General features: G+C 39.0%; 1 protein-coding gene across 1 annotated transcript; it reads left to right on the plus strand.

Moving 5' to 3' along the window:
* The first annotated feature begins 2,575 nt into the window (after positions 1–2,575).
* ywhae1 (tyrosine 3-monooxygenase/tryptophan 5-monooxygenase activation protein, epsilon polypeptide 1) lies at positions 2,576–16,391 on the plus strand. The gene is made up of 6 exons (XM_057839602.1): positions 2,576–2,803; positions 5,310–5,509; positions 6,025–6,131; positions 6,260–6,466; positions 6,778–6,914; positions 15,717–16,391. Exons 1-6 carry the CDS (start codon positions 2,740–2,742, stop codon positions 15,770–15,772), a joined length of 771 nt encoding a protein of 256 aa, XP_057695585.1. The 5' UTR covers positions 2,576–2,739; the 3' UTR covers positions 15,773–16,391.
* Positions 16,392–23,057: the final 6,666 nt, after the last annotated feature.

A 23,057-nucleotide genomic window follows, 5' to 3' on the forward strand; every position in this document is an offset into this window, starting at 1 on the left:
TATATGTCCAGTTCTTTTCAGGTTGGTCATTATAGTCTCAAGACCTTTTGAAATATTTATTTTACGGCCCATGTCCACATGTCTCTGTCTGTTGCCGTGACGACCCTTTATTCGCTCCTTTTTTGTAGTACTCTGTCCAATAGGGGTTTTTATCTCTTAGGTGTGTGAATGTAAAGAGGCAACATTCGAGCATGTTAGGTTCTACTGAGATGATTAGAGAGGACGATCTGCCACCACCCGGACCTGCACACTGTCCGAGTTGGGTGACGTCCGAGTTGCGCTAGATTGCAAGGGCCCGTTCAGTCCTGCTTGCAGGCCTAGTTTCCATTGAAACCTCATTAGTTAAAAGGTCTGTCTGTGCTTGATCAATTGGGACAAAGACCAGGACCTTGAGGACCGGCCCACCTCTGTTTATGGGTTATATATACACATATATTTATAAGAGTTTATGTAAAATCAAATACTGAAATTCTAGTTACCTACATTGTTTTCAACATGTCAGGTTGTGACTCCTGCACTAACAGTGTGAAAGTTGAGAAGTGCAACAGAATATAGGCTAAAATTAAGCTTCTTGTGCTGGCCATATTCAATGATATTTTCATAATTTGCTGTGGGCCACTAAAAAAAATGGGTAGCTGGCTTCAGTTGGCCCCTGGCCCTTTGCATGGACAACACTGTCCAAATGGAATGGACAAAATAAGGTGTAATTAGAATATACTGGTCCTTCTAAAAAATTTGCATATTGTGATAAAGTTCATTATTTTCTGTAAAGTACTGATAAACATTACTTTTATATATTTTAGATTCATTACACACAACATAAGTAGTTCAAGCCTTCTATTGTTTTAATGTTGATGATTTTGGCAAAAAGTCAAGAAAAACAAAAAATCCTTTTCTCAAAAACTTAGCATATCATGAAACGGTAGTCTAAAAAAGCTACTAACCTAATCATCTGAATCAACGAATGAACTCAAAACCCCTGCGAAAGATTCCTCAGGCTTTTAAAAACTCCCAGCCTGGTTCATTACTCAAAACCGAAATCATGGGCAAGACTGCCGACGTGACTGCTGTCCAAAAGGCCGTCATTGACACCCTCAAGCAAGAGGCTAAGACGCAGAAAGAAATTTCTGAGCGAATAGGCTGTTCCCAGAGTGCTCTATCAAGGCACCTCAGTGGGAAGGAAAAAGTGTGCCAGGAAATGCTGCACAACCAGAAGATGTGACCACACCACGAGAAAGATTGTGGAGAAGGGCTGCCTGATCTGGGCTACAGAGAAGCAGCACTGGACTGTTGCTCAGTGGTCCAAAGTACTCTTTTCAGATGAAAGCAAATTTTGCATGTCATTCGGAAATCACGGTGCCAGAGTTTGGAGGAAGACTGGGGAGAAGGAAATGCCAAAATGCCTGAAGTCCAGTGTCAAATAAATACCCACAATCAGTGATGGTCTGGGGTGCCATGTCAGCTGCTGGTGTTGGTCTACTGTGTTTTTATCAAGGGCAGAGTCAATGCAGCTAGCCATCAGGAGATTTTGGAGCACTTCATGCTTCCATCAGCTGAAAAGCTTTATGGAGATGAAGATTTTATTTTTCAGCACGACCTGGCACCCGCTCACAGTGCCAAAACCCCTGATAAATGGTTTACTGACCATGGCATTACTGTGCTCAATTGGCCTGCCAACTCTCCTCACCTGAACCCCATAGAGAATCTGTGAGATATTGTGAAGAGGAAGTTCAGAGACACCGGACCCAACACTGTGGATGAGCTTAAGGCCGCTATCGAAGCATCCTAGGCCTCCATAACACCTCAGCAGTGCCACAGACTGATTGCCTCCATGCCACGCCGCATTGAAGCAGTCATTTCTGCAAAAGAATTCCCGACCAAGTATTTGGTGCATAGCTGATATGATTTATTGAAGGTTGACTTTTTTGTATTAAAAACACTTTTTTTTTGTATTGTTCGGATGAAATATGCAAATTTTTTGAGATAGGGATTTTTAGTTTTTTTTTTTCCAAAATCATCAATATTAAAACAATAAAAGGCTTTGACTACTTCAGTTGTGTGTAATGAATCTAAAATATATGAAAGTCTAATGTTTATCAGTGCATTACAGAAAATAATGAACTTTATTACAATATGCTATTTTTTTAGAAGGACTAGTAATGTCAATAATATGTTGGAGCACTATAGTTTAACACATTAAAAGTTCGAAAATGTGTCAAAAACGGATGAATTTCCACCCAAATACAAAAGGAAAGGAATTTGTCACTTGAAGTCCCGCCAGATTTACAGCCAAAGATCCACGAATGTCTGCAAGAGAATTACCACCATTGATTTGCTGACTGGCTCAGAGTAACGCTGCAGTAAAATGAAAATGTCTGCATGTGAGGTAGTCATGCGAGTTTATTTTTTTATTTTTTATGGAAAGCGTATGTCTAAAAAAAAATATTTGTCGTATTTTTGTAGGAGACACGCCAACATAATGAGACACTTGTTAAAGTCGAACAATGCGTATCGGACGTATCAGAGCAGACGATTCAGGTACGTGGACGATTACCCGGATGCGACTGGCCGCCATCTTTACTCCATCCTATCTGAGCTACCGGCTGGGCGTAACACCCACCACCATTCTAGTCTACCCAGTTGGTTTCGAGGAACCGCTGACAGACCGCGCACAGTATCGTGTTCCCCCTGACAAATTTATTTGTCACTTTCGACGGTTCCTCACGAGTTCTATTCGCAATGGCAGTGCGAGAGGAATGCGTTTACCAGGCAAAACTCGCAGAGCAGGCCGAGCGATATGACGGTAAGCAATCGGAGTGGGACATGCTCACCGCTGGGATTTTCCCCCTCTACTAGCCAACTAATGTTCACAACAGTGAAACGTCGCTTAGCATTTTAGCTACCAGTACAAAGTAACTCTGCTTGTTGGTGAGTGGGACGCTGCTGTTTCTTGGAAGAGCTACTGGCGCTTAATGCAAATGAATGGGATTGCCAGCAGCTGTCAAAATTGAAAGGGGATTAAATAAGTGCCGTGCAGTTGCTAGCCTCAGCGACAGGGCTACAACAAAATGGCGGCTCAGTGAAGCGTGAGCTGTCAGGAGTTACCTCCCTTTTATCACCGCAGCTCTGTACCTACTCCCCTTTTTAATCGAACACGTGAAGTGTCTTGGTGGAATTGTGATCAATCATTGACACGAAGCCGAATGGGATTTCGGTGAAAGTAATGCGCCTGAGTGTAATGCGTGGGGGGAGGACAACTGTTGACTTGATAGGGTGTTCCTCATCTTTTCATTGCCGCGCAGTATAGCTCGATTAATCAAAATGACCACCACTCGCTCCCCTTTCTGATCTGTTTGACTGTCATACCATTACTGTTCTCATAAGGGCTGTTTTTAGACGCCTGTCTGCACGACACTTATAGGTTGCTTAGTAACGCTACATGAATGCGCCCTGACTCACTCACGCGATTTGGGGCAGTGGGAAAGATTGATTGATGGTCGACTGACTACATGGAAACCTGGCTGGAATGTCATTCAAGTTTATGCGGTTGGCCCTAAACGTTATGGTTATTTCTCAAAAGAACGTATCTAGACATGGAATCGATCTTATCAGATACTGAGGGTGTTGCCACTGCACTTTCTCGTAGGGTGGTCATTCAGGTAATGCCGGTTTTTTTGCGCTCTTTTTTTTTTTGGGACGCTGGATAATACGCTGCACTGGTTTTGAAGCCTGTTCACTTGCCAACACCTAGAATTAAAGGCCATGTGAAAGACACATGCTCAAAGTAATTAGTTTGCAAAATTGATCACCCGTTTCTTAGACCTATGATAAAATACTGTGGTACCTCTGCTTACGAAATTAATTGGTTCAGTAAGTTCTCTCCTAACCTGAAAATTCCGTAAGTAGAAACTTGTTTTCCATGTAAATGGCCTAATCCGTTCCAAGCACTACTGAAATGCTACATTAAATTTTAAATTAGGGTAAAACAGTCAAACACATTTGAATCATTCCACATAACTAACCTAACTGTTAATACCTGTAATGAAGTTGATCATAAAACATGATGCAAAGGAAAGAAAAAATATATATATTTTGAGTTAGGCAATGTCCTCTTTCACAAGCTTGATGGTGCCTTTCTAACTCTTTGTGATTAAAAAAACAAAACAAAAAAAAAGCAAAACGCGAGAAGACCTGTGCTCTTTTGGCGAAGACATCCACCCGCTATAACAACAACACTGTTGCGCCTGTGCACGTCTTCATACTGCGACACCCAAATTGAAACTTCATCAACAATAGGCCAATAGGAAAGCAATATCACGTTACTGGAGCATGATAGGTAATATTATGACCAATAGGGCAGCTGGATCTTATAGAGCGACACTTAAAAGAAAGCAGGACGCACAAATGTATCTTTTACAGTACTGTATTTTTGCCTCTCGTATACTGAAATTTCTTGCATAACATGAGGCAATATTTTCATGTTGTAACCTGAAATTTTCATTTGTACGGATGTTTGTAAGTAGAGGGACCACTGTATATCTTTTGCTATTAAGACATTTTTTGTGTATCAATATATTAAAAAAGTATAAAAGTGGCTCATCAACCATGAATAGCACAGTTACCAAAAATACCTCATTTGGTTGGCTAACCAATGAGTGTTTTACCAGTATTAAACCGTTAATGATATTTGGCAAATTGTTTCATCTACATTTGTTTGACAATTTTGGTTTGCATTTTGAATTTTTACAGCAGAAAATAAGGTTACACACTAATGACCCTTTTTACTTAAATTAATTTCAGTCGCATAAAATATTATAAAAGGGCAATAAATCTATTTTACACAGTGCAAGTAAAGCTGAAGTGCTTGGCCATACCCTTAAAAAAAGCGATCCTTTTCATTTGATTCCGATCCTCTGACAATGACATGCTAGAGCCTGATTTCCAATCACGTGAACAGATTGGGGAACATATCTAAATGTATACATTTACATGTTAGGTAGTGCATGTTCTCAACTAATAAACTAGCCTTCATTTCTGGATTATTTGCGTCCGTTTTACTAAAAAGAAAATTTATGTGTTATTTTATGCATTATTTTGTATTGTGACACAGCAAGTTATATTGTTGCCAAGAATCAGATTTCATCTGATATAATTATGGGATTTGGATAAGATGGTCACGACTGGTGGCTCAAGCATAAGCATTAGTCCACCGAATACAGATATAAAAAAATGGAAGAGATATGCAGTAGATTCTGCTCAACTAACTAAACAAACATGTTGAAGTCAGTGATACTGTGTCTTGTTAACAGAGATGGTGTTGTATATGAAGAATGTAGCCGGCATGGATGTGGAGCTCACAGTAGAGGAGAGGAACCTACTATCAGTGGCTTACAAGAATGTGATTGGTGCCAGGAGAGCTTCCTGGAGGATAATCAGTAGCATTGAACAGAGGGATGAGAGCAAGGGTGAAGAAGAAAAACTGAAGATGGTCCGGGATTACAGAAAAACGGTAAAGCATTACACGAAGAAAAAAAAAAAAACCTTTGACAATTGTCAGGTGCACTTGCTTAGACTTCAATTTTCTGGCAGCAAATGTGCTGGACAATTCCAGGTATCTTGATGTACTGATGTGAGATCACCAGCTCCTATTAATAAAACGCACTACGAGCTGCTACCGAACAGTCTGAGTCATAGTTGGCACTCGCTTGCCTTTATGAAAGGAAATGAGAGCTGGCTATTAGTCAGGGAGAGGCCAGAGGGTGTCACACACAGGGGAGGGGCTGTTGGATTGTAGTCAGTAGTTTACTGGGTAATCCTGTTGGAACAGTTACTCTACAACCAATAAGACAGTTACATGTTTAGAATTAAAACATTTTTTTTTTTTTTTAAATTATTTAATTTTTTAGGCTACATAGTAATATAGTATTGGGCTGGGATTAAGCATAAAGTAGAAAGTTAGCTTGGGTGTTTTGCACAAGATGTTAGATGTTGTGATTGTTGGTATTGTTATGTGATTTGTGGCAGGTTGAAGAAGAACTTAAATCAATCTGTGGTGACATTTTGGAGGCATTGGACAAGCACCTTGTCCCATCTGCGGTCGCTGGAGAGTCGAAAGTCTTCTACAACAAAATGTAAGCGTGTATGTTCAAAACAATAAAATGTGAAGGTTTTCAGTCCTTTTTTGGAATCAAATTCTAACACGCAATTCTACCACCCAGCGTCACAACAAGTCGGCCACATTTTTTGTGTTAAATTCCAGGAAAGGTGACTACCACAGGTACCTGGCAGAGTTTGCCACAGGCAATGGCAGAAAGGAAGCAGCTGAGAAGAGCCTGGTGGCCTACAAAAATGCTACTGATCTTGCTACGGCAGAGCTGCCACCCACGCACCCCATTCGCCTTGGTCTCGCGCTCAACTTCTCCGTCTTCTATTATGAGATCCTCAATTCGCCTGATCGTGCTTGCAGGTCTTTGATAGCATTGTTTTTATGATGTCTGTTGACTGAAAATGAAATGTTGTTTTGGCACACTTTGACCAGATGGGAAAAATCGCTTAATTTAACCCCAATTCCAATGAAGTTGGGACAGTGTGTTAAACATGAATAAAAACCGAATCAATGATTTGCAATTCAATCTATATTAAATTGAATACACTAAAAAGATATTGTAAACAGTAAACGGCTTTCTGGTTTTATTTTTCCCAATGTCACAACTTCATTTGAAATGGGCTGGCATTTGTGGACGTAAGCCAACAAATTTACTAAGTATTTCTGCTCAGGTTGGCGAAGGCTGCATTTGATGACGCGATCGCAGAATTGGACTCGCTGAGTGAAGATAGCTACAAGGACTCCACACTTATTATGCAGTTGTTACGTGACAACCTGACACTATGGACTTCAGATATGCAGGGAGAAGGTAAGACGGATGTTGAAAATGTATGAAAAGTGTTGATGTTACAGTGGGGTATGTTGAAAGACTAGGAGCAGACAATTTTGCGACGCTATCGTGATATTTGCGTCAATGATATGCAAATTTACATGATCAAGGCCTCATTCGCCAAATCGGTGCACAGGATTCAATCATGTAACATAGTGGCACGGAATCACGGCTCGGTCTTATGTTTGGTCAAGTGTTTTTTCCCTACATACAAGAGATTGTGGCGCACCGCCACACCAAAATAAAGACCACCACGCCTTGCAAATGAGTTGTTTTTTTGTTGTTTTTTTTTTTAAAATGCCGTTTCAAACTAGCAGCAGCCGAGTGTGAAGAGTTCAGCGGCAACCTATTCATTGTCTATTTTAATGTCCGTAACTTTGTGCGGCCACCTTAAGAGACAATCAGACTGGGGAGCTGTGACGCAGGGGGAAGCGGGTAGGAAGAATGAGAGAATGGGCGAGATAGTGAGACACGGCGGCAGCCCGCTGTTATGTTATTGTTTTTCTTTATTACTGTTAGCACAATAAAGTGGGTAAGCCAATACCGACTCCTCTCCTTCTTCGCCATATCCAGGGCATTATAGTAGTTTGGATTGGACATTTTGGCGAAAGTGAGCAGTGGACGGAAGGGTCTTGGACGGAAGGCCAAATTTGAATGAATTTGCGCCGAGTGGCAGGGAGCGCCGCTGCGCTAACTTCAACAACGAGGGGCAGTCGCACTCATATCTGTGCTAATCAGGCTGTTTCGGAGGACGGATATACGCAGACGAAACTTTGATAAATGCGCTTTTTTTCAAGTTTCGCAAGCTTTGGGACACTCGAAAAATGACTCTCATACCTTTCCTCGCTAAGTTAATGGTACATCGATGTGCATTTGTGTGGAAATTTAGATCACGAACAATTAAAAAAAAAAAAAACGATATTCACCGTCTCACCGAAACTAGTAAAGCTCTTTACACGGCTATTATAATTTCCCTCCTACTCCTTGAAATGGGTCTGTTTACAGACGGACTATTATTGTTGTGATAATGTCGTACGTAGTAGGGCCAAATAAAAGGAAAAAGAGGAACTACGACAGGGGTCTGCAATTTTACGTTCATGTACCGTAGCTGAGAGCTACGACATTAGCCAGCCTAGTGAAATATTTCAAATATATCTTTGTTAAGGTTTTTAGTGGTGGAAACGACATGATTTTTTTTTTTTTTGCCGTGGCACAACATAATGAGGCTGCCCAACAGCCCACCACCAAGGCTTCAAAAAATCCACGGGGAAACCCTGAGGTCAGTGCTTGACTGCCAATTTTGCTAGAATAGTATTTTTTAGATTCACAGGCCAATGTGCAAGCCGTAAAATTGCCTATTGTCAACTGTACTTTGTTGGGGGGCAAACTTTCACTCCAGTTTTCAACAACATTGCTTCTGCTAATACACAAATGAGCTGTTATACCACTGATGACATAAATACGCACACAGAGGAGCTCGTTTAAGAGGCACTGCTTTTTCAGTCATTTGGAATTGTTTCACATTTGGCATGTTAGACAATGAGCAGCAAACAATTCCCTGCTCAATTTGTTTGAAGGCTGTTGAAGAGCACGGCCGAATTACTTCAGTAGTTAACACTTACAGAACAAATGCATTGCAGCAATGTCATCTCTGCGATATACTAGTATAAAAGAGTAAACTCCTGCTAAAGACAGACAAGGTGTGCAGTCATTTCATGGCATTTTACATATTACTTGAATGAATTAATTGCTCAAGCAAGCCACTTATCTGTAAGTATTACACATGAAGCAATGTTTGGCTTCATTAATACAGTATGTATATTGTACTCATCAAGTCACAATACAGTGGTACCTCTACATACGAAGTTAATTAGTTCCAGGACCTTTTGTAAGTCAAAATGGTCGTATGTCGAGCAGGATTTTCCAGTAAGAATACATTATAATTTCATGAATTCGTTCAACAGCCTGAAAACCTACAATAAATCCTTAGTGAATACTGGTGGTGCGATTACAAATGACAATTACACATAGCAAAACAAATAAATAATGAATAAAAATTATAATACTTGTGATAATGTAACGAATTGGGTTCAAATGCAGCGGACGTGTTTTGCGTGCTGTACCTGAAAGCACCACGTGGCTGACGTGGAAGAGAGAGAAAGCGCTATAGAGATTTTACTTTCTCTTCTAATGTTTTATTGTTGGCGTCAACTACGGTGGACAGCAGGAGTGTTGCGTTGCATAAGTGCTGAAATACCGTATTGGCCCGAATATAAAACTGTGTTTTTTGCACTGAAATTAGACTGAAAAAGTGGGGGTCGTCTTATTTTCGCGGTCTAGACATTATACCCATTCACTACGCTAGATGGCTCCTGATATCATTGAAGCGATGTTCTGTCATGACAAATCTCAGCTACTCTCAAGTTTAACCAGTCAGTAATCCTTTTTTTACCATCTGCACAAACCTTTTTGGAACCAGTGTTGATTTCTCTCACAAGCAAATCCGCCGTGCGTCCGTCTTGCGGCTAAACAAAGAAACTGCGGCGCTGTCATAAATCATCGTATTTTGAGCATGTTGTCGGATGTAAAAACAAATAGCAAGTCAAATTTTACGTCGGATGTTGAAAAGATCATGTGTCGAAACAATCGTATGTCGAGGTACCACTGTATACAGTGGGGCAAATAAGTATTTAGTCAGCCACTAATGGCGTACCGCAAGCAACACGTCACTTCCGCTCATTAATATTCATTACATTAGCTACTGTTGCTAACCAAGGACAAGCCATCGTTTGTCCCTAATAGGAAATGAATGGAAATCGTGTACGAAGGAGACGTTTACAGCGCTAAACCTACCAGTTCTCTCCGAAAATGATGTGCCTGGTGCCAAATTGACTGGCATAGGTGTGGAAGAACATAAAAATATTCAGTTAAAGAGATGGCTTTAGTGTCGAAGGCTGAAAAAAACGAGCCGACCTAAGCATAGCTTTAGCTTTTTTTTTATCGACGCGACTGACAATGACATTCTCCGATTTCAACAAGCTATCCTTTACCATCAGCCCTGTCTTTCTTATATATCCTCTGGTTGTCCTACGTCTCTTACCGTTCTTGGGGGTAATTTAGTTAGCTTTGTGGAGCGATCGCAAATGCTACTCAGTGACAGCCAACGAACACTTTTAATTTTTTCATTGATAACACATCTTAATCCTATAATTTATTTACACTTCCCCCTTACTAAATTTGTTTTTTATATATATATATATAACAGAAACGTTAACAGTGGCAGTCAGATACCATTGTAATTTTTTTCAGGTCATTCATTGTCAGACAGAAGCAGTACGGCACAATGTTACGCTAAAAAAACAAAGTAAAAATATAAAAATGGCTTACCTCTTTGTCCTCTGAAAGACCATGCCAACCCAACATAATGTTTACTGCATATGAAACGTGAATGGATTCGCCGAGCTGGTGTTAAAGTCCGCTTGGAAGTCTGCGCAAGTTGATTCGGTCTTCACATTTTTTCCTCCCGAGTTTTTGGTTTCCGGGAACGTATGAAGAAAACATCCTTCATGGTCGTAATGTCTAGAGTCGTTTCTACAAGTTCCAAAAAAGCAATGCGTGATCGGCATGTTCGTTTTTGAAAGATTACCGGCGAAAAGTATCACTTTTTACGTTGGGTCTATGCGAGGACGGGTCTATAGTGTCCCACTTCGGCTTTACTTCCGCTTTACGATGCGACGTCACGGTCTAAAAGTAGCCTGCCTGCGGTACGCCATTGTGCAAGTTCTCCCACTTGAAAATATTAGAAAGGCCTGTAATCGTCAACATAGGGGGAAAAAAAACTCAGAAAATCACATTGTGTTATTTTTAAAGAATTTATTTGCAAATCATGGTGGAAAATAAGTATTTGGTCAATACCAAAAGTTCATCTCAATACTTTGTTATGTACCCTTTGTTGGCAATAATGGAGGCCAAATGTTTTCTGTAACTTTTCTTCACAAGCTTTTCACACTTTATTGCTGGTATTTTGGCCCATTCCTCCATGCAGATCTCCTCGAGAGCAGTGATATTTTGGGGCTGTCGTTGAGCAACACGGACTTTCAACTCCCCCCACAGATTTTCTATGGGGTTGAGATCTGGAGACTGGCTAGGCCACTCCAGGACCTTGAAATGCTTCTTACGAAGCCACTCCTTTGTAGCCCTGGCTGTTTGTTTGGGATCATTGTCATGCTGAAAGACCCAGCCACGTCTCATCTTCAATGCCCTTGCTAATGGCAGGAGATTTTCACTCGAAAATCTCTGGATACATGGCCCCATTCATTCTTTCCTTTACACAGGTCAGTCGTCCTGGTCCCTTTGCAGAAAAACAGCCCCAAAGCATGATGTTTCCACCCCCATGCTTCACAGTGGGTATGGTGTTCTTCGGATGCAATTCAGCATTCTTTCTCCTCCAAACACGAGAACCTGTGTTTCTACCAAAAAGTTCTATTTTGGTTTCATCTGACCACAACACATTCTCCTAGTCCTCTTCTGGATCATCCAAATGCTCTCCAGCAAACCGCAGATGGGCCTGGACGTGTACTGGCTTCAGCAGGGGGACACGCGTCTGGCAGTGCAGGATTTGAGTCCCTGGCGGCGCACTGTGTTACTGATAGTAGCCTTTGTTACTGTGGTCCCAGCTCTCTGTAGGTCACTAATTAAGTTCCCCCGTGAGGTTCTGGGATTTTTGCTCACCGTTCTTGTTATCATTTTGACGCCACGGGGTGAGATCTTGCATGGAGCCCCAGATCGAGGGAGATTATCAGTGGTCTTGTATGTTTTCCATTTTCTAATAATTGCTCCCACGGTTGATTTCTTTACACCAAGCGTTTTACCTATTGCAGATTCAGTCTTCCCAGCCTGGTGCAGGTCTACAATTTTGTCTCTGGTGTCCTTCGACAGCTCTTTGGTCTTGGCCATAGTGGAGTTTGGAGTGTGACTGACTGAGGTTGTGGACAGGTGTCTTTTATACAGATAATGAGTTAAAACAGGTGCCATTAATACAGGTAACGAGTGGAGCCCCGTTAGACCTCGTTAGCAGAAGTTAAACCTCTTTGACAGCCAGAAATCTTGCTTGTTTGTAGGTGACCAAATACTTATTTTCCACTCTAATTTGGAAATCTTTAAAAATCAAACAATGTGATTTTCTGTTTTTTTTTTTTTCCACATTCTGTCTCTCTTGGTTGAGGTTTACCCATGTTGACAATTACAGGCCACTCTAATCTTTTCAAGTAGGAGAACTTGCACAATTGGTGGTTGACTAAATACTTATTTGCCTCACTGTATGTATAGGTTTTTGGCAGGCTAGTTCTGGTGGTGCAACTTCACAATAAAAGCATCCAGAAGTTGTTACCCTACAGCAGCATTAGCTCTCCGTTTTTCCTAATTGCGCCATCTAAAGGTTTTTAATGTCATGCTGACATTGTAACAGGCACACACTCGATAGCCTCATGTTGTAGACAAGTGTGTCGATGTCAATGCAGTTCCACATTTTTTTTTTTAAAGAAATTATTTTCTCTCTACTGTAGGTACTTTAAGAGCTTTGTATCAGGATTATGGCTCGTACAATACTGATATGTCAATGTTAGGGCTGCCACATTTTTTCAGCAGTTTGTGTAGCAATATCTGGACACTATAAAAGCAATTAAGATGGTACATTCCACTTTTCGTAAACATCATAGCCTATAACAAAAAAGTGCAAAATAGAGCAGGTAGTGAAACTGACATTACAGCAGCAACCTGGCCTTGTGGCACTGGAAGTGGGGTACTTCAGCATCCTCTGGTGTTGGGGAGGAAAAAAAGTGTTTTGGTAGATGATTATTATATTTTATATTTTTTGGGGGGGTGGGGTAAAAATAAATCAATTAAAAAAAAACATATTGAAACAATAGCGTATTTAACTTTGGGATTGAATGATATCTGTTGAAAAAGTTTTTTCTTGAAATTTTTTTAATAACATGGTCCCCACCTGACACCTTGCTTGCTAACAGGTCACGTTGAATAAGGCGTTATTGCAACGGAAAAGTTAACTGTTGACAGAGGAGGCGTTAACATTGCGCAAAAAAAAAAATTAAGGGTTATTTGCTTTTCAAAATCAGCGAAATTTTCTATAGTCCAATTAGAGGTCGAAAATGAAGATGATTGTCATAGTTTATAATAGTGCCCAGCGAGGAAAAGTTAGCTGCAGATTTAGAGCGTGGAGAACTTCAAATAGCTTGCATTGTAGCCATCTGATTCTTATTGTTTGTTGTTGCTGTTGAGTTGACACCGTGCAGAGCGCCATTGGATATTTGTGTGCAATTTTTTTGAGTGTTGGTAAAAGTGGGTGTTATTCCAAGGCTTATTGGATCTTTTATTTTCAAATGTGTTTGTGTGTTATTGCACCGTCTAGCTGCAGGGATTTGCATTATTAATACACGGGCGCTTTTATTTCAAATACAAAAACTCCAGCACACACTGTAGGTGAAATGGAACGCTGTCTTTGTTGTAACCTAGTCGTGGTACGTAAACTATCCAGCATGCGTGTGTACTTCCATTGTGCACGCCTTGTATGGTGAAAAATAGGGGTGGGAACCTCTTTGTACCTCACGATACGATACGATGTGCGACACAAAGCTCACGATAACGATGATCTGACGATATAGCGATATAACAATTTTCGATCCAATGGTCAGGAAATATAGGATATTCTACAAGTAACTAATAAACAGAAAAACACAATTTTCATCCTTCGGCTGTGTGTTTATCACTAGTAGACCTGGGAATCACCCAAATGAATAGGCAGTAGACATGTGCCGGTTACCGGTTTCACGGTTTACCGTGGTGTGAAAACGTCGCGGTTTCAAAACCACTAAAAATTTCCGTCATACCTTAGTACGGTATTCGCTATTTTTCATGTGCCAAAATGCAGCCGAAGTGGCTCGGTGCGGCAGCGCTCACCCCTTCCCGTTTGTTGCCGTGACGCTAAGTGATGCTATTCTGCTAAATAGCCAGCAAACCCAAAAACAAATCCTCCAAACACAAGGCGTACTTTTCTTCAATTTATTGAGCTCTCAAATCGTGGTGAAATATACAAATGAATACATTTAAAACGTTGTACAATTGTATTTTTCCACGTGTGATTAGGTTCAACAGGATAGCAGTAGCACCATTAAAAAGTTCGCCAAAAACAAAACGTACATTTTCCTTTCAAATTCAATATACAAACTAACTAAAACTTACAAAGACGAAAGTTAGCCTAGGGCCTAGGCTAAGCTGGGAGAGCAGCTTCGTCGAGGTTTCACAGCCGCTGAGTGAGAGACAAGCTTGAATGAAGGGGGGAAAGAAAAAGAATCGCGTCAAAGATCGCTAATTGAATAAAGGAAGTCTCACTCCTCACTTTTTTTTTTTTTTTTTTTTTAGATGAAACCTTTCCTCAACAATATTTACATTTTAACTAATTTATAAAACTAACTTATACATTCTTAACTAACTTATAAACTTATGAATTCTTTGTTCTTTTTAACACAAAGGCATGGCATCATGTAGACTAGAGTTGACACAGTGGCTGAAAATGGCGAAACTTCACTTGCGCTTCCCCCCTCAAAAAAAGTCATACAATATATATTTTTAATTTTATTTGGAAGTTTTTTTACTCTTTATAGCAATAATTTTGTTCTTACTCTAATATTGAGCAACTTGAGCTGTGGCTGTGGGTATAGTCTAGGTTCTATTTATTTTAATTTTATATAAAATATTTGTTATTTTTTGTTTATTTATTTTCACATTATATTCATGTTCCAATTTGCAAATATGTTTTGAAAAAAAATCCTGTTCAATGGATTTTTTTTATTATTATTTTTTTAAACCCATACATCTCAAAATTTTGGAGCTATAATTGCAATACCGTGAAACCGCGGTATTTTTGCTCACGGTTATCGTACCGTGAAAATCTCATACCGGCACATGCCTAATAGGCAGTGACTCAAACTCAACAGGAAATGGCCTAAAATGAAAAGCAAGTGACCTGTAAATGCCCCGAAAATCAGACGGAATGACTGTGAATGCTCTGGGGATTGGGCGTAGAGCACCGTCAATGGCAGTCTTTTTTTTTTTTTTAATTGACACCTTTTTAAAAAGATATCACGATTCTTGACAGGAGCATATCGATAACCTTTTGGGATACAAAGTATCACGATATATCACCATTTCGATATTTTGGTCACATCCCTCGTGAAAAATCTCGAGCATGACAAATTTGGACCGAAACTACTATTTTTGGATGGGGGAAAAACAATAAAATCTTCGGCACCCCCTGCTGTGAGTAACTTCTAGCGCTCCTGACCTGGCATCAAAAGTTTTTTGTGTGTATGTGTAGGTGTGACAATATAACAGGACATGCAATGTAATCCCTCATGTTGTAGAAAGGATTATATTACTTGGGGGAAAAATAAGTTATTCATTAAAACTGTCTGCGTCTGGCACATTGTCTATGCTGGCTTTTGTTGACAGTTTCAAGGATAGAGCTTAATTTAGTTTGAAAGCCGTGGCTTTTGTTAATTAGTGGTGTTGCAAGGAATTTTAGTTTTAAATTCATTTTGCTTCTTGGTATTCGTATTCAGCACTTATGTTACTGCCTTAATATATACCTACTAGAGATACAGTGTGATAAATGTTTTTTTTCTGGGGGGGTGCGGTGTTAGCTGTGTGAAGCAGCCACCCATTTGTGTTTGTTGCTGACCATGCATTTTGTGTTTTGGGTTGCAGGAGAGGAACAGAACAAAGAAGCGCTGCAAGATGTGGAGGATGAAGCACAGACTTAAAGACGACTTTGCCACTAACAGCCAGCGACTGGTGACCCCCAAACACCCATCAATTCACCCAACCGCTCACACTCCTTGACTTCTTTATTTTTCCCTCCTTCCTTTTCCCACTCTTGTTTTCAGCCTCTGCTCTTGCAGGACCCAACAGGGCCCTGGAGTTGATAACCTATTTTTTATTTTATTTTTTTTCATGTTTTTTTTTTTTTTTTTTTTTTTTTTTTAATATTAGTCCTTACACCATTTGCAGAAAATACCACTTCATTCAGTCAGGAAGTACAAAGTTGGAGAGACAAAGAGAAGCCCCTGGGTTTTGTTTTGTTTGTATTTTTTTTTTTTTTTTGCTCTGGTACAAGCGGTTCTGAAATGTTATCAATGTTGTTTTGTTTTTCTGTTGCTTTTCCTCACTATTTTTATCAGTTGCTGGATGTATTGAGAATCTTTCTTAATGTAATTACAGAAATTAACTTTTATTACTGAAGATGTTGACTATTAGTTAATGGGAGGTATTTTATCTTTGTTTTTAGTGAATCAGTGCAACTTTTTCATGGGCACTTTGGAGAACAAGTGTCTTTTTTTTTAATGTTAGTATTTCAGAGGACGTTGGCAACATTTGCGATATCCAAGTGGGGCAAAGAAGTGCTTTAACATTTTTCTCTTTTATGGAGGTGTCTTTGGACTGTACGTTGTGCTCAATACTGTAACAGTGCACATACAAGGTGGCATTATCAATTACTGTTTGAATTGGGGTGCGAAAAAAAATAGGGATCCTTCAAAAAAAAAGTGTCATTAACACTCATGCGTGTTCTTTTCTGCAGGTTTAGCCAACATTTTTGGTTGAAAGTCTTTCAATGCAGGTTATTTCGCTTCTATTCTTGTTTTGCTGCATCATGTGTAACTTTGAGCTTATTTGGACTACTGGATATCTGACTGGAGCCACAGACAGGGAACCTGTATTGTTCTTACTGAAACACAGCATGTAATTAACATTAAACGATCGAAATTAAAGACAAGGTTGTCTGGGTATTCTTGTGACCTCATTGAAAACCATTTTGAAGGATATTGGTCTCTCGAAAAGAACACAGGTTAGTGAAATATGAATGAGAAGGGATCAACATTTTAGCTTTTAAAACCTGGTGTTACAGTTGCGTCCTAATCAAGCGGCAATCTTGCAGCATACAATTGGTCAGTAGATATATAGCTATTTTGCAGATATAAAATGTTAACACAGCCCTGTTTGAATAAAAGTTATGTTTTTTTAAATAGCAAAAAAAAAAAAAAACTTGATATTGATGACTATCTTCACTGTGATCTGATTTTCTTAATACCAGTGGAGAACCCTCAGGTACTAAGAAAAGGACTAAAACAAATTTGTAATGTATTTAAAATAGTCAAATTTTAGATTTCATTTAAGAAGTAAATCAACACATCCTCTTATCATTGTCTATTGTTAAGTTCACATCGGCAATGAAAGGGTTACTATCCTAAAAGTATGGTTTTCAATCAGACTTTTTTTTTTTTTAACTTTATAACAACCTGGCTCATTTATTTCTTAGGACCTCACGAGTCTGAGGGATGGGCAAGCTCTGTATGTTGGTTTGGAGAGTAACAGATGAATCAGCCAATCATGTTTGATTTTTGATAGGCGGGACCCCCTAAAAATACAGTTAGGCTTTCCCAAAGTCCAATAGTGGGTATCAGGCACAGCCGCGAAGGTAAATGTTTCTTGAAAAATGACTTTTGTCCCACATACCAGAGAGAGAGGGCAACCGTTACCCGCGCTATTCGAATGTACACAATTCCGTTAAAAGTTTTCTACGCATACTCTTGCAGTTGTTTCATATAATCACGTTAAAGGTTGCTGTTCTGACACATTTAACATGGTGGGGATGCGCCAGCATCCAATCACAAGTTTTTTTGTTTTTTTTAATGAAACACATGGCCCCCTACTGATTAATATGGAAAAAATATTATGGAGGCAACGGAGACAAATGGACGAAACATTTAGAAATATTTTATTACACAAGGTCAGACTTGTGCAGTTGAACTTTCTGAGCAAAAAAAAAAGAAAGGTGAGTCATCTTTTTTCAGATTCAAATGTATTTTAATGCAACTTTATATCACTGTATGTTAGAGGCACTGTAACTAATGCAATGTTCACTGGAAAAATTGTGAGATCGTTTTCGAAAATTGTAATTGTGGTTTGCAATTGTGCACGTTCAATTCATTTTGCTGTTGTGATGTCAATGTACAGTGGTACCCCTACTTATGAAATTAATTGGTTCTGGAAGTACTTTCGTAAACTGAAAATTTGGTGAGTAGAAATGTGTTTTCCATGTACCGTATTTTTCGGACTATAAGTCGTTTTTATTTTTCCATAGTTTGGCTGGGGGTGCGACTTATGTGTGAAATTATTAACACATTATTATATTAGTTCACGTCTTATTTTGTTTTTTTGGAGTGACACTGACGGTTTGGTAAACTTGTTAGCATGTTATTTATGCTATTGTTATCTGAATAACTCAATAGCTATGTTACGTTATCATACAGGCCACGTTCGCATTCTGCCTTTGGCAATGTGTGTTCAATTGTATTATTGACTTTTTTTATATTGAAATGCATGCTTTTAGTTTGTGCCGCTTTCACGCCCACGTGGGGGCGCACTCACACTTGTTTACGCGAAGAAGAGCGCTCAGACGCCAGAAGAAGACTGACAGCTACGCAGCTGGGAGCGAGTGGGCGAGTTAGCGAAAGAGGGAAAAAACACGGCCTACGTTCGTTGTTTATGCTTGCAAAATATCTCTACAGAGGCAACGCCTGTGTGTATCATCTTTTCTGTTGTTGTTGTTGTGTGTTTTCCACCCGCGATCGGACACTTAGAGCCAGTTGTGTGGTTGTTTGAACGATGTGCTAATGCTAGCGAACACATGCTAACCGTTTGTGTCATTGCTATAATAGCAGCTAATTGTTATTTATTTACGATGATGCAAACCTGTTCGGTAACGACGGCCAAAATAAAATCAGCAAATGATACGGACGCCCAGCATCGTCATTTGGGAGTTTAGCTCGCTGTATATCCAGGACCGAGCCGTAGCGTCCTGGTGAGGACAGTACATTCATATTTCGTTGTTCATGCATCATTTAACATTATCATAGTGTACACTTATTCAGCATGTTATTCTCTATTGTATTTTTATTTTGAATTGCCTTTCAAGATGGCATATCTGTTCTATGTGTTGGATTTTATCAAGTAAATTTCCCCCAAAAATGCGACTTATACTCCGGTGCGACTTTTTTTTTTTTTTTTTCCTCTTCGTTGGGCATTTTATGGCTGGTGCGACTTATACTAAGGTGCAATTTATAGTCCGAAAAATATGGTAAATGCCCTAATCCGTTCCAAGCCTCCCAAAATTCAGACATAAATCTTTTCTTAAACATAAAAAAGCATAAAAACATGCAACAAATACACATTTAGATTGTTGCACAATAAACATAAAATGGGAGTTGTGCATAATATAAAAAAGAATAAAGAGTGAAAGTTAATACACCCATGTAAAGCTATCGGAACACGAGGGGCAAATGAAGAGGATGCTGGGATACACACACACAGTAGAGGTCCCACTTAGCCAATGGGAAGCCAGGAAGATGCTTGGCAACAGCCAATGGCGGAGCAGCTAAAAGTATGTTAAGTTCTGTAAACACTGGGCGCTGCGAGAAGCAACCCATACTGTATTTTAGCCTTTTGTATCCTGAAATTTCTTTCCTAACAAGAGGCAAAATTTCCGAGTTGAGACGTGTCGTAACCCGAAAGTTATGTATGTAGAGACGTTCGTAAGCAGAGGTACCACTGTATTTTTTACGGGGATGGCTGAAGTGAAGGCCCATTTCCAGTGCTCGTGGACCGCCACTACAAGTTAATACCTGCAAATCTCTTGTCCCTCTTTCTTTGAATCATGTTCCTCTGGAAGCTCTCTGCAGACCATGGTTGTGCTGTAAGATGCCACGACAAAAATATCTCACAAGTTGCTTTGTCAGATGAACTTTAAATGGTGTGTCCTTAGTCTCATTTAACATGGGTTTAAATATGATTGGTTCATTCTTAACAGCACCACATCCATGGTTAGAGGTTTTGTCCTTGTACAACCACAATTTACCTCATTTTTTATGCATAAATTGAGCTATATAGGTTATAAATGAAATTATTTGTGGAAAAACTTTGATTAAAAAAAAAAAAAAAAACATACTGTACTATATTGTAGTCTCATTTTTACAAATCACACAAAAACAGCATTTGAAAAGGGGTGTGCTGACTTAAATTTGGGGTGGCGTGGCTCAGTGGTAGAGTAGTTGTCCCCCAACCCAGAAGTTGTGGGTTCGATTCTTCGCCCTGATGAATTCGCCTAAGTATCCTTGAGCAAGATACTGAACCCCATGTTGCTCCTGGTGCTGCGTCACCAGTAGGTGAATAGTGAGATAGTGTAAAGCGCTTTGAGCGCCTTGAAAGGTGGAAAAGCGCTATATAAGTATAACACCATATATATAAGTATAACACCATTTAAATTTCCACTTCATATTTTTCTTTGTCCACAGTTTGTTGTAATGTGAAACCTGAAGAGGGCAGCAAGGTTCATCTAATCTTAACTGGACGATCACTGCAACTATGCCGTGTTGCCATTGCATTATACTGGGCACTTCAGTGTAGTGGTGAGTGTGCTAAAAGAACCATAATATGAATACATATCGCCACTTTGCATTCATTTCTCTGCAGAGAGTCTGTCTTGGTTGGATGTGATCTAATCTGCATCCTCAGGCCTCCCTGGTCTTCCTGTGGAAATTCTTGTTGCCTGCTCGACAAGTGTTGTCAAGTGTCTGACCAACAAAACCTTAGTGAAATAATACATACTTCCTCTCTTCAAGATACAGTCAATATAAATAACCAAGGTTATTTTCAGGTGACATTTGCGATATATTCTCCGCCCAGTTCTGCAAAGAGCGCTGAGTTTGCATGAGGTATCTTATTACAAGGACTCTACCACTAATGTGGAGAACAGAATGCACTGGATCACAACAAACCATTCCTGTCTTCCAAGTGATCATTCCATCAGACCATTGTCAACAAAACAAAAAACGTGATCTTGAATAACAATCATCACCTCAAGCCTGTAACGCACATAGCAGGGGACCCAAGAAGTGTGGAGGGAAAGATTTGCATCTTGTAAATATGAAAATTGACATGCACTAAGGATATTTTTAGCCGACGTAAATGGTGTCCCTACAGTAGCTTTTTTTTGGAAAAAACAAAAGTAGCTAATACTGGCGCATCCTGATTTTGATGCACATTTTGTAATTTGAGCGGCCTCCACAAAACTGGTTTTGCCAGTGAAGTATAGACTGTACAAGATATGCGTGGTGCACCAACAATTTTGTCGCAGAAATTCGTGCTAAGCCTAAATCTGCTAAAAACATGCCTGGGTGCTAGGGACCGCTGGAATTAACTTTATTTTGCTGAAATTGATCATGGCAATACAAAGTTCTTGGGACACGTGGTGGTGAATTGTCAGTCATTCAAGAAAATATGTGAACAACATATTTTCATATCAACAATTTCAATGGGAAAGAGGAGCCACTTAGATGATTGGTGGAAAATTATGCCCCACTGTGTTCACACCATTCCACAAAAGTAGGGCCCAAATAGTTGTTTGTGTTGTCATCACATGCAGGGCTGCACCTACTGATTATTTAAGTAATCGATTATTCTGTCAATTTGTTTCTTTGAATAATCGAGTAACTAGGAACTTATAGTCATTGGGAACATTTAATGCGTCGCAGAATCAATTTTAGGAGATGTAAAACAAAGGCTTGCTAAGATTGCACTTTCAAAAGAGCTTTAAATGTGAGTACAAAATAAACTTCCCGAGTGTTTTTTTCAAACTATGCAGAATTGCACTTTCTTTTCACAAAAGCAATAAATGTATTTAAAAATAAATCGAAATACCTGAGTTTAGCGTCAAACTCATAGGTGTAGTTTGACTTTTGGGACAGGGGGGGCACAACATGTTGATGACCCCGAAATGCAGTGTCAGCTATAAAACTAACTTACAAGAATATTTATAATAATACGTTGACAATGAGTGTTTTTTGCTTCTCATCATTCTTGAGGGGAATTCTAAATCAGGTTGTTTAGGCAATACTTTTCGCCAAGATCGCCATCCATTGAATATGGTACGCCCGCTGGTGTCGTGCCAATGTAGTTACCCCAGTCAAAAAATGTATCCCCTGGGCGGAGCCATATGGAGGTAGATTTGTGTCTTTATTATTCAACCAAAAATAAAATTAATACTATATAAAATAACATTATTCAATTTAAAAAAATGTGTTTGAATGCAAAAATAAATGTGAAACTAAAAAAATGCATGTGAAAGCTATTTTTCTTTGATTTATTTTTATTTATTTATTTTTTTGGATTAAAGTCAAGCTTGTTTTTTTTTGATTGAAGCAACTTTTTTGATTGAAGTAATGTTGATTTGTTTTTGGGCCACATTTTGGCTAGGACATTTGTTTCTATATTATTCAATGAAAAAATAAGTTGCTTCAAAAAAATATAGATTTTCAAAATGAAAATCACTTCAATCAAAAAAAGAAAAAATTATATAATAGAAAAACATTTCGAATGCGAAAAAATATTTTAGATTGAAAAATTTGCATTTGAACACCTAATTTTTCATTGATTTCATTTTAACTTAATTTACTTAATTTTTCATTTTGTGTTTGGGCCATATTATGATTCGGACATTTGTGCCTAAATCATTCAATCCCCCCCCCAAAAAAGTTGCTTCAATCAAAAAATAAAAAAAAAATTCGATCAAAGAATAAAACAATTTGAAAAAATGTTTTTCCCTATTATATATTATATATAATATTTTTTACCTGTATGTATGTATATATATATATAAATTGAAAATTATATGCAAAGCAAATGACCATCTAAGGTGCTCGAAAAATAATTTTGACCCATCATAAAAAAATATTTTTTGTTCATTTCATTCATTTACGTTGCATTTTTATTGCTTTGCAACTTTTACATATATATATAGGAAAGTCAATTGCATGGAATGACAATTTTTGAACCCCCCTGCCCCCCCCTTAAAAGCCGCTTATGCTCAAACTGTGTAAAAAAAAAAAAAAAAAAAAAAGTAAATGAAGATCGAAGTACAACAAAAAAACAATTGGCTAACTTGTATATCAAAAGTCCGCTAGCTTAAGAACTATAAAATGCTACTTTTTTTGT

The sequence above is a fragment of the Corythoichthys intestinalis genome, chromosome 6 (assembly GCF_030265065.1).
Source record: "Corythoichthys intestinalis isolate RoL2023-P3 chromosome 6, ASM3026506v1, whole genome shotgun sequence".
NCBI lineage: Eukaryota > Metazoa > Chordata > Actinopteri > Syngnathiformes > Syngnathidae > Corythoichthys > Corythoichthys intestinalis.

Bases quoted from the DNA above. Each gene is read 5' to 3' on its own strand.
- ywhae1 (XM_057839602.1), top strand. From the start codon at position 2,740: ATGGCAGTGCGAGAGGAATGCGTTTACCAGGCAAAACTCGCAGAGCAG. The intron at 2,804-5,309 runs GTAAGCAATCGG...TCTTGTTAACAG, and splicing joins GCAGGCCGAGCGATATGACG to AGATGGTGTTGTATATGAAG. The intron at 6,915-15,716 runs GTAAGACGGATG...TTTGGGTTGCAG, and splicing joins TTCAGATATGCAGGGAGAAG to GAGAGGAACAGAACAAAGAA.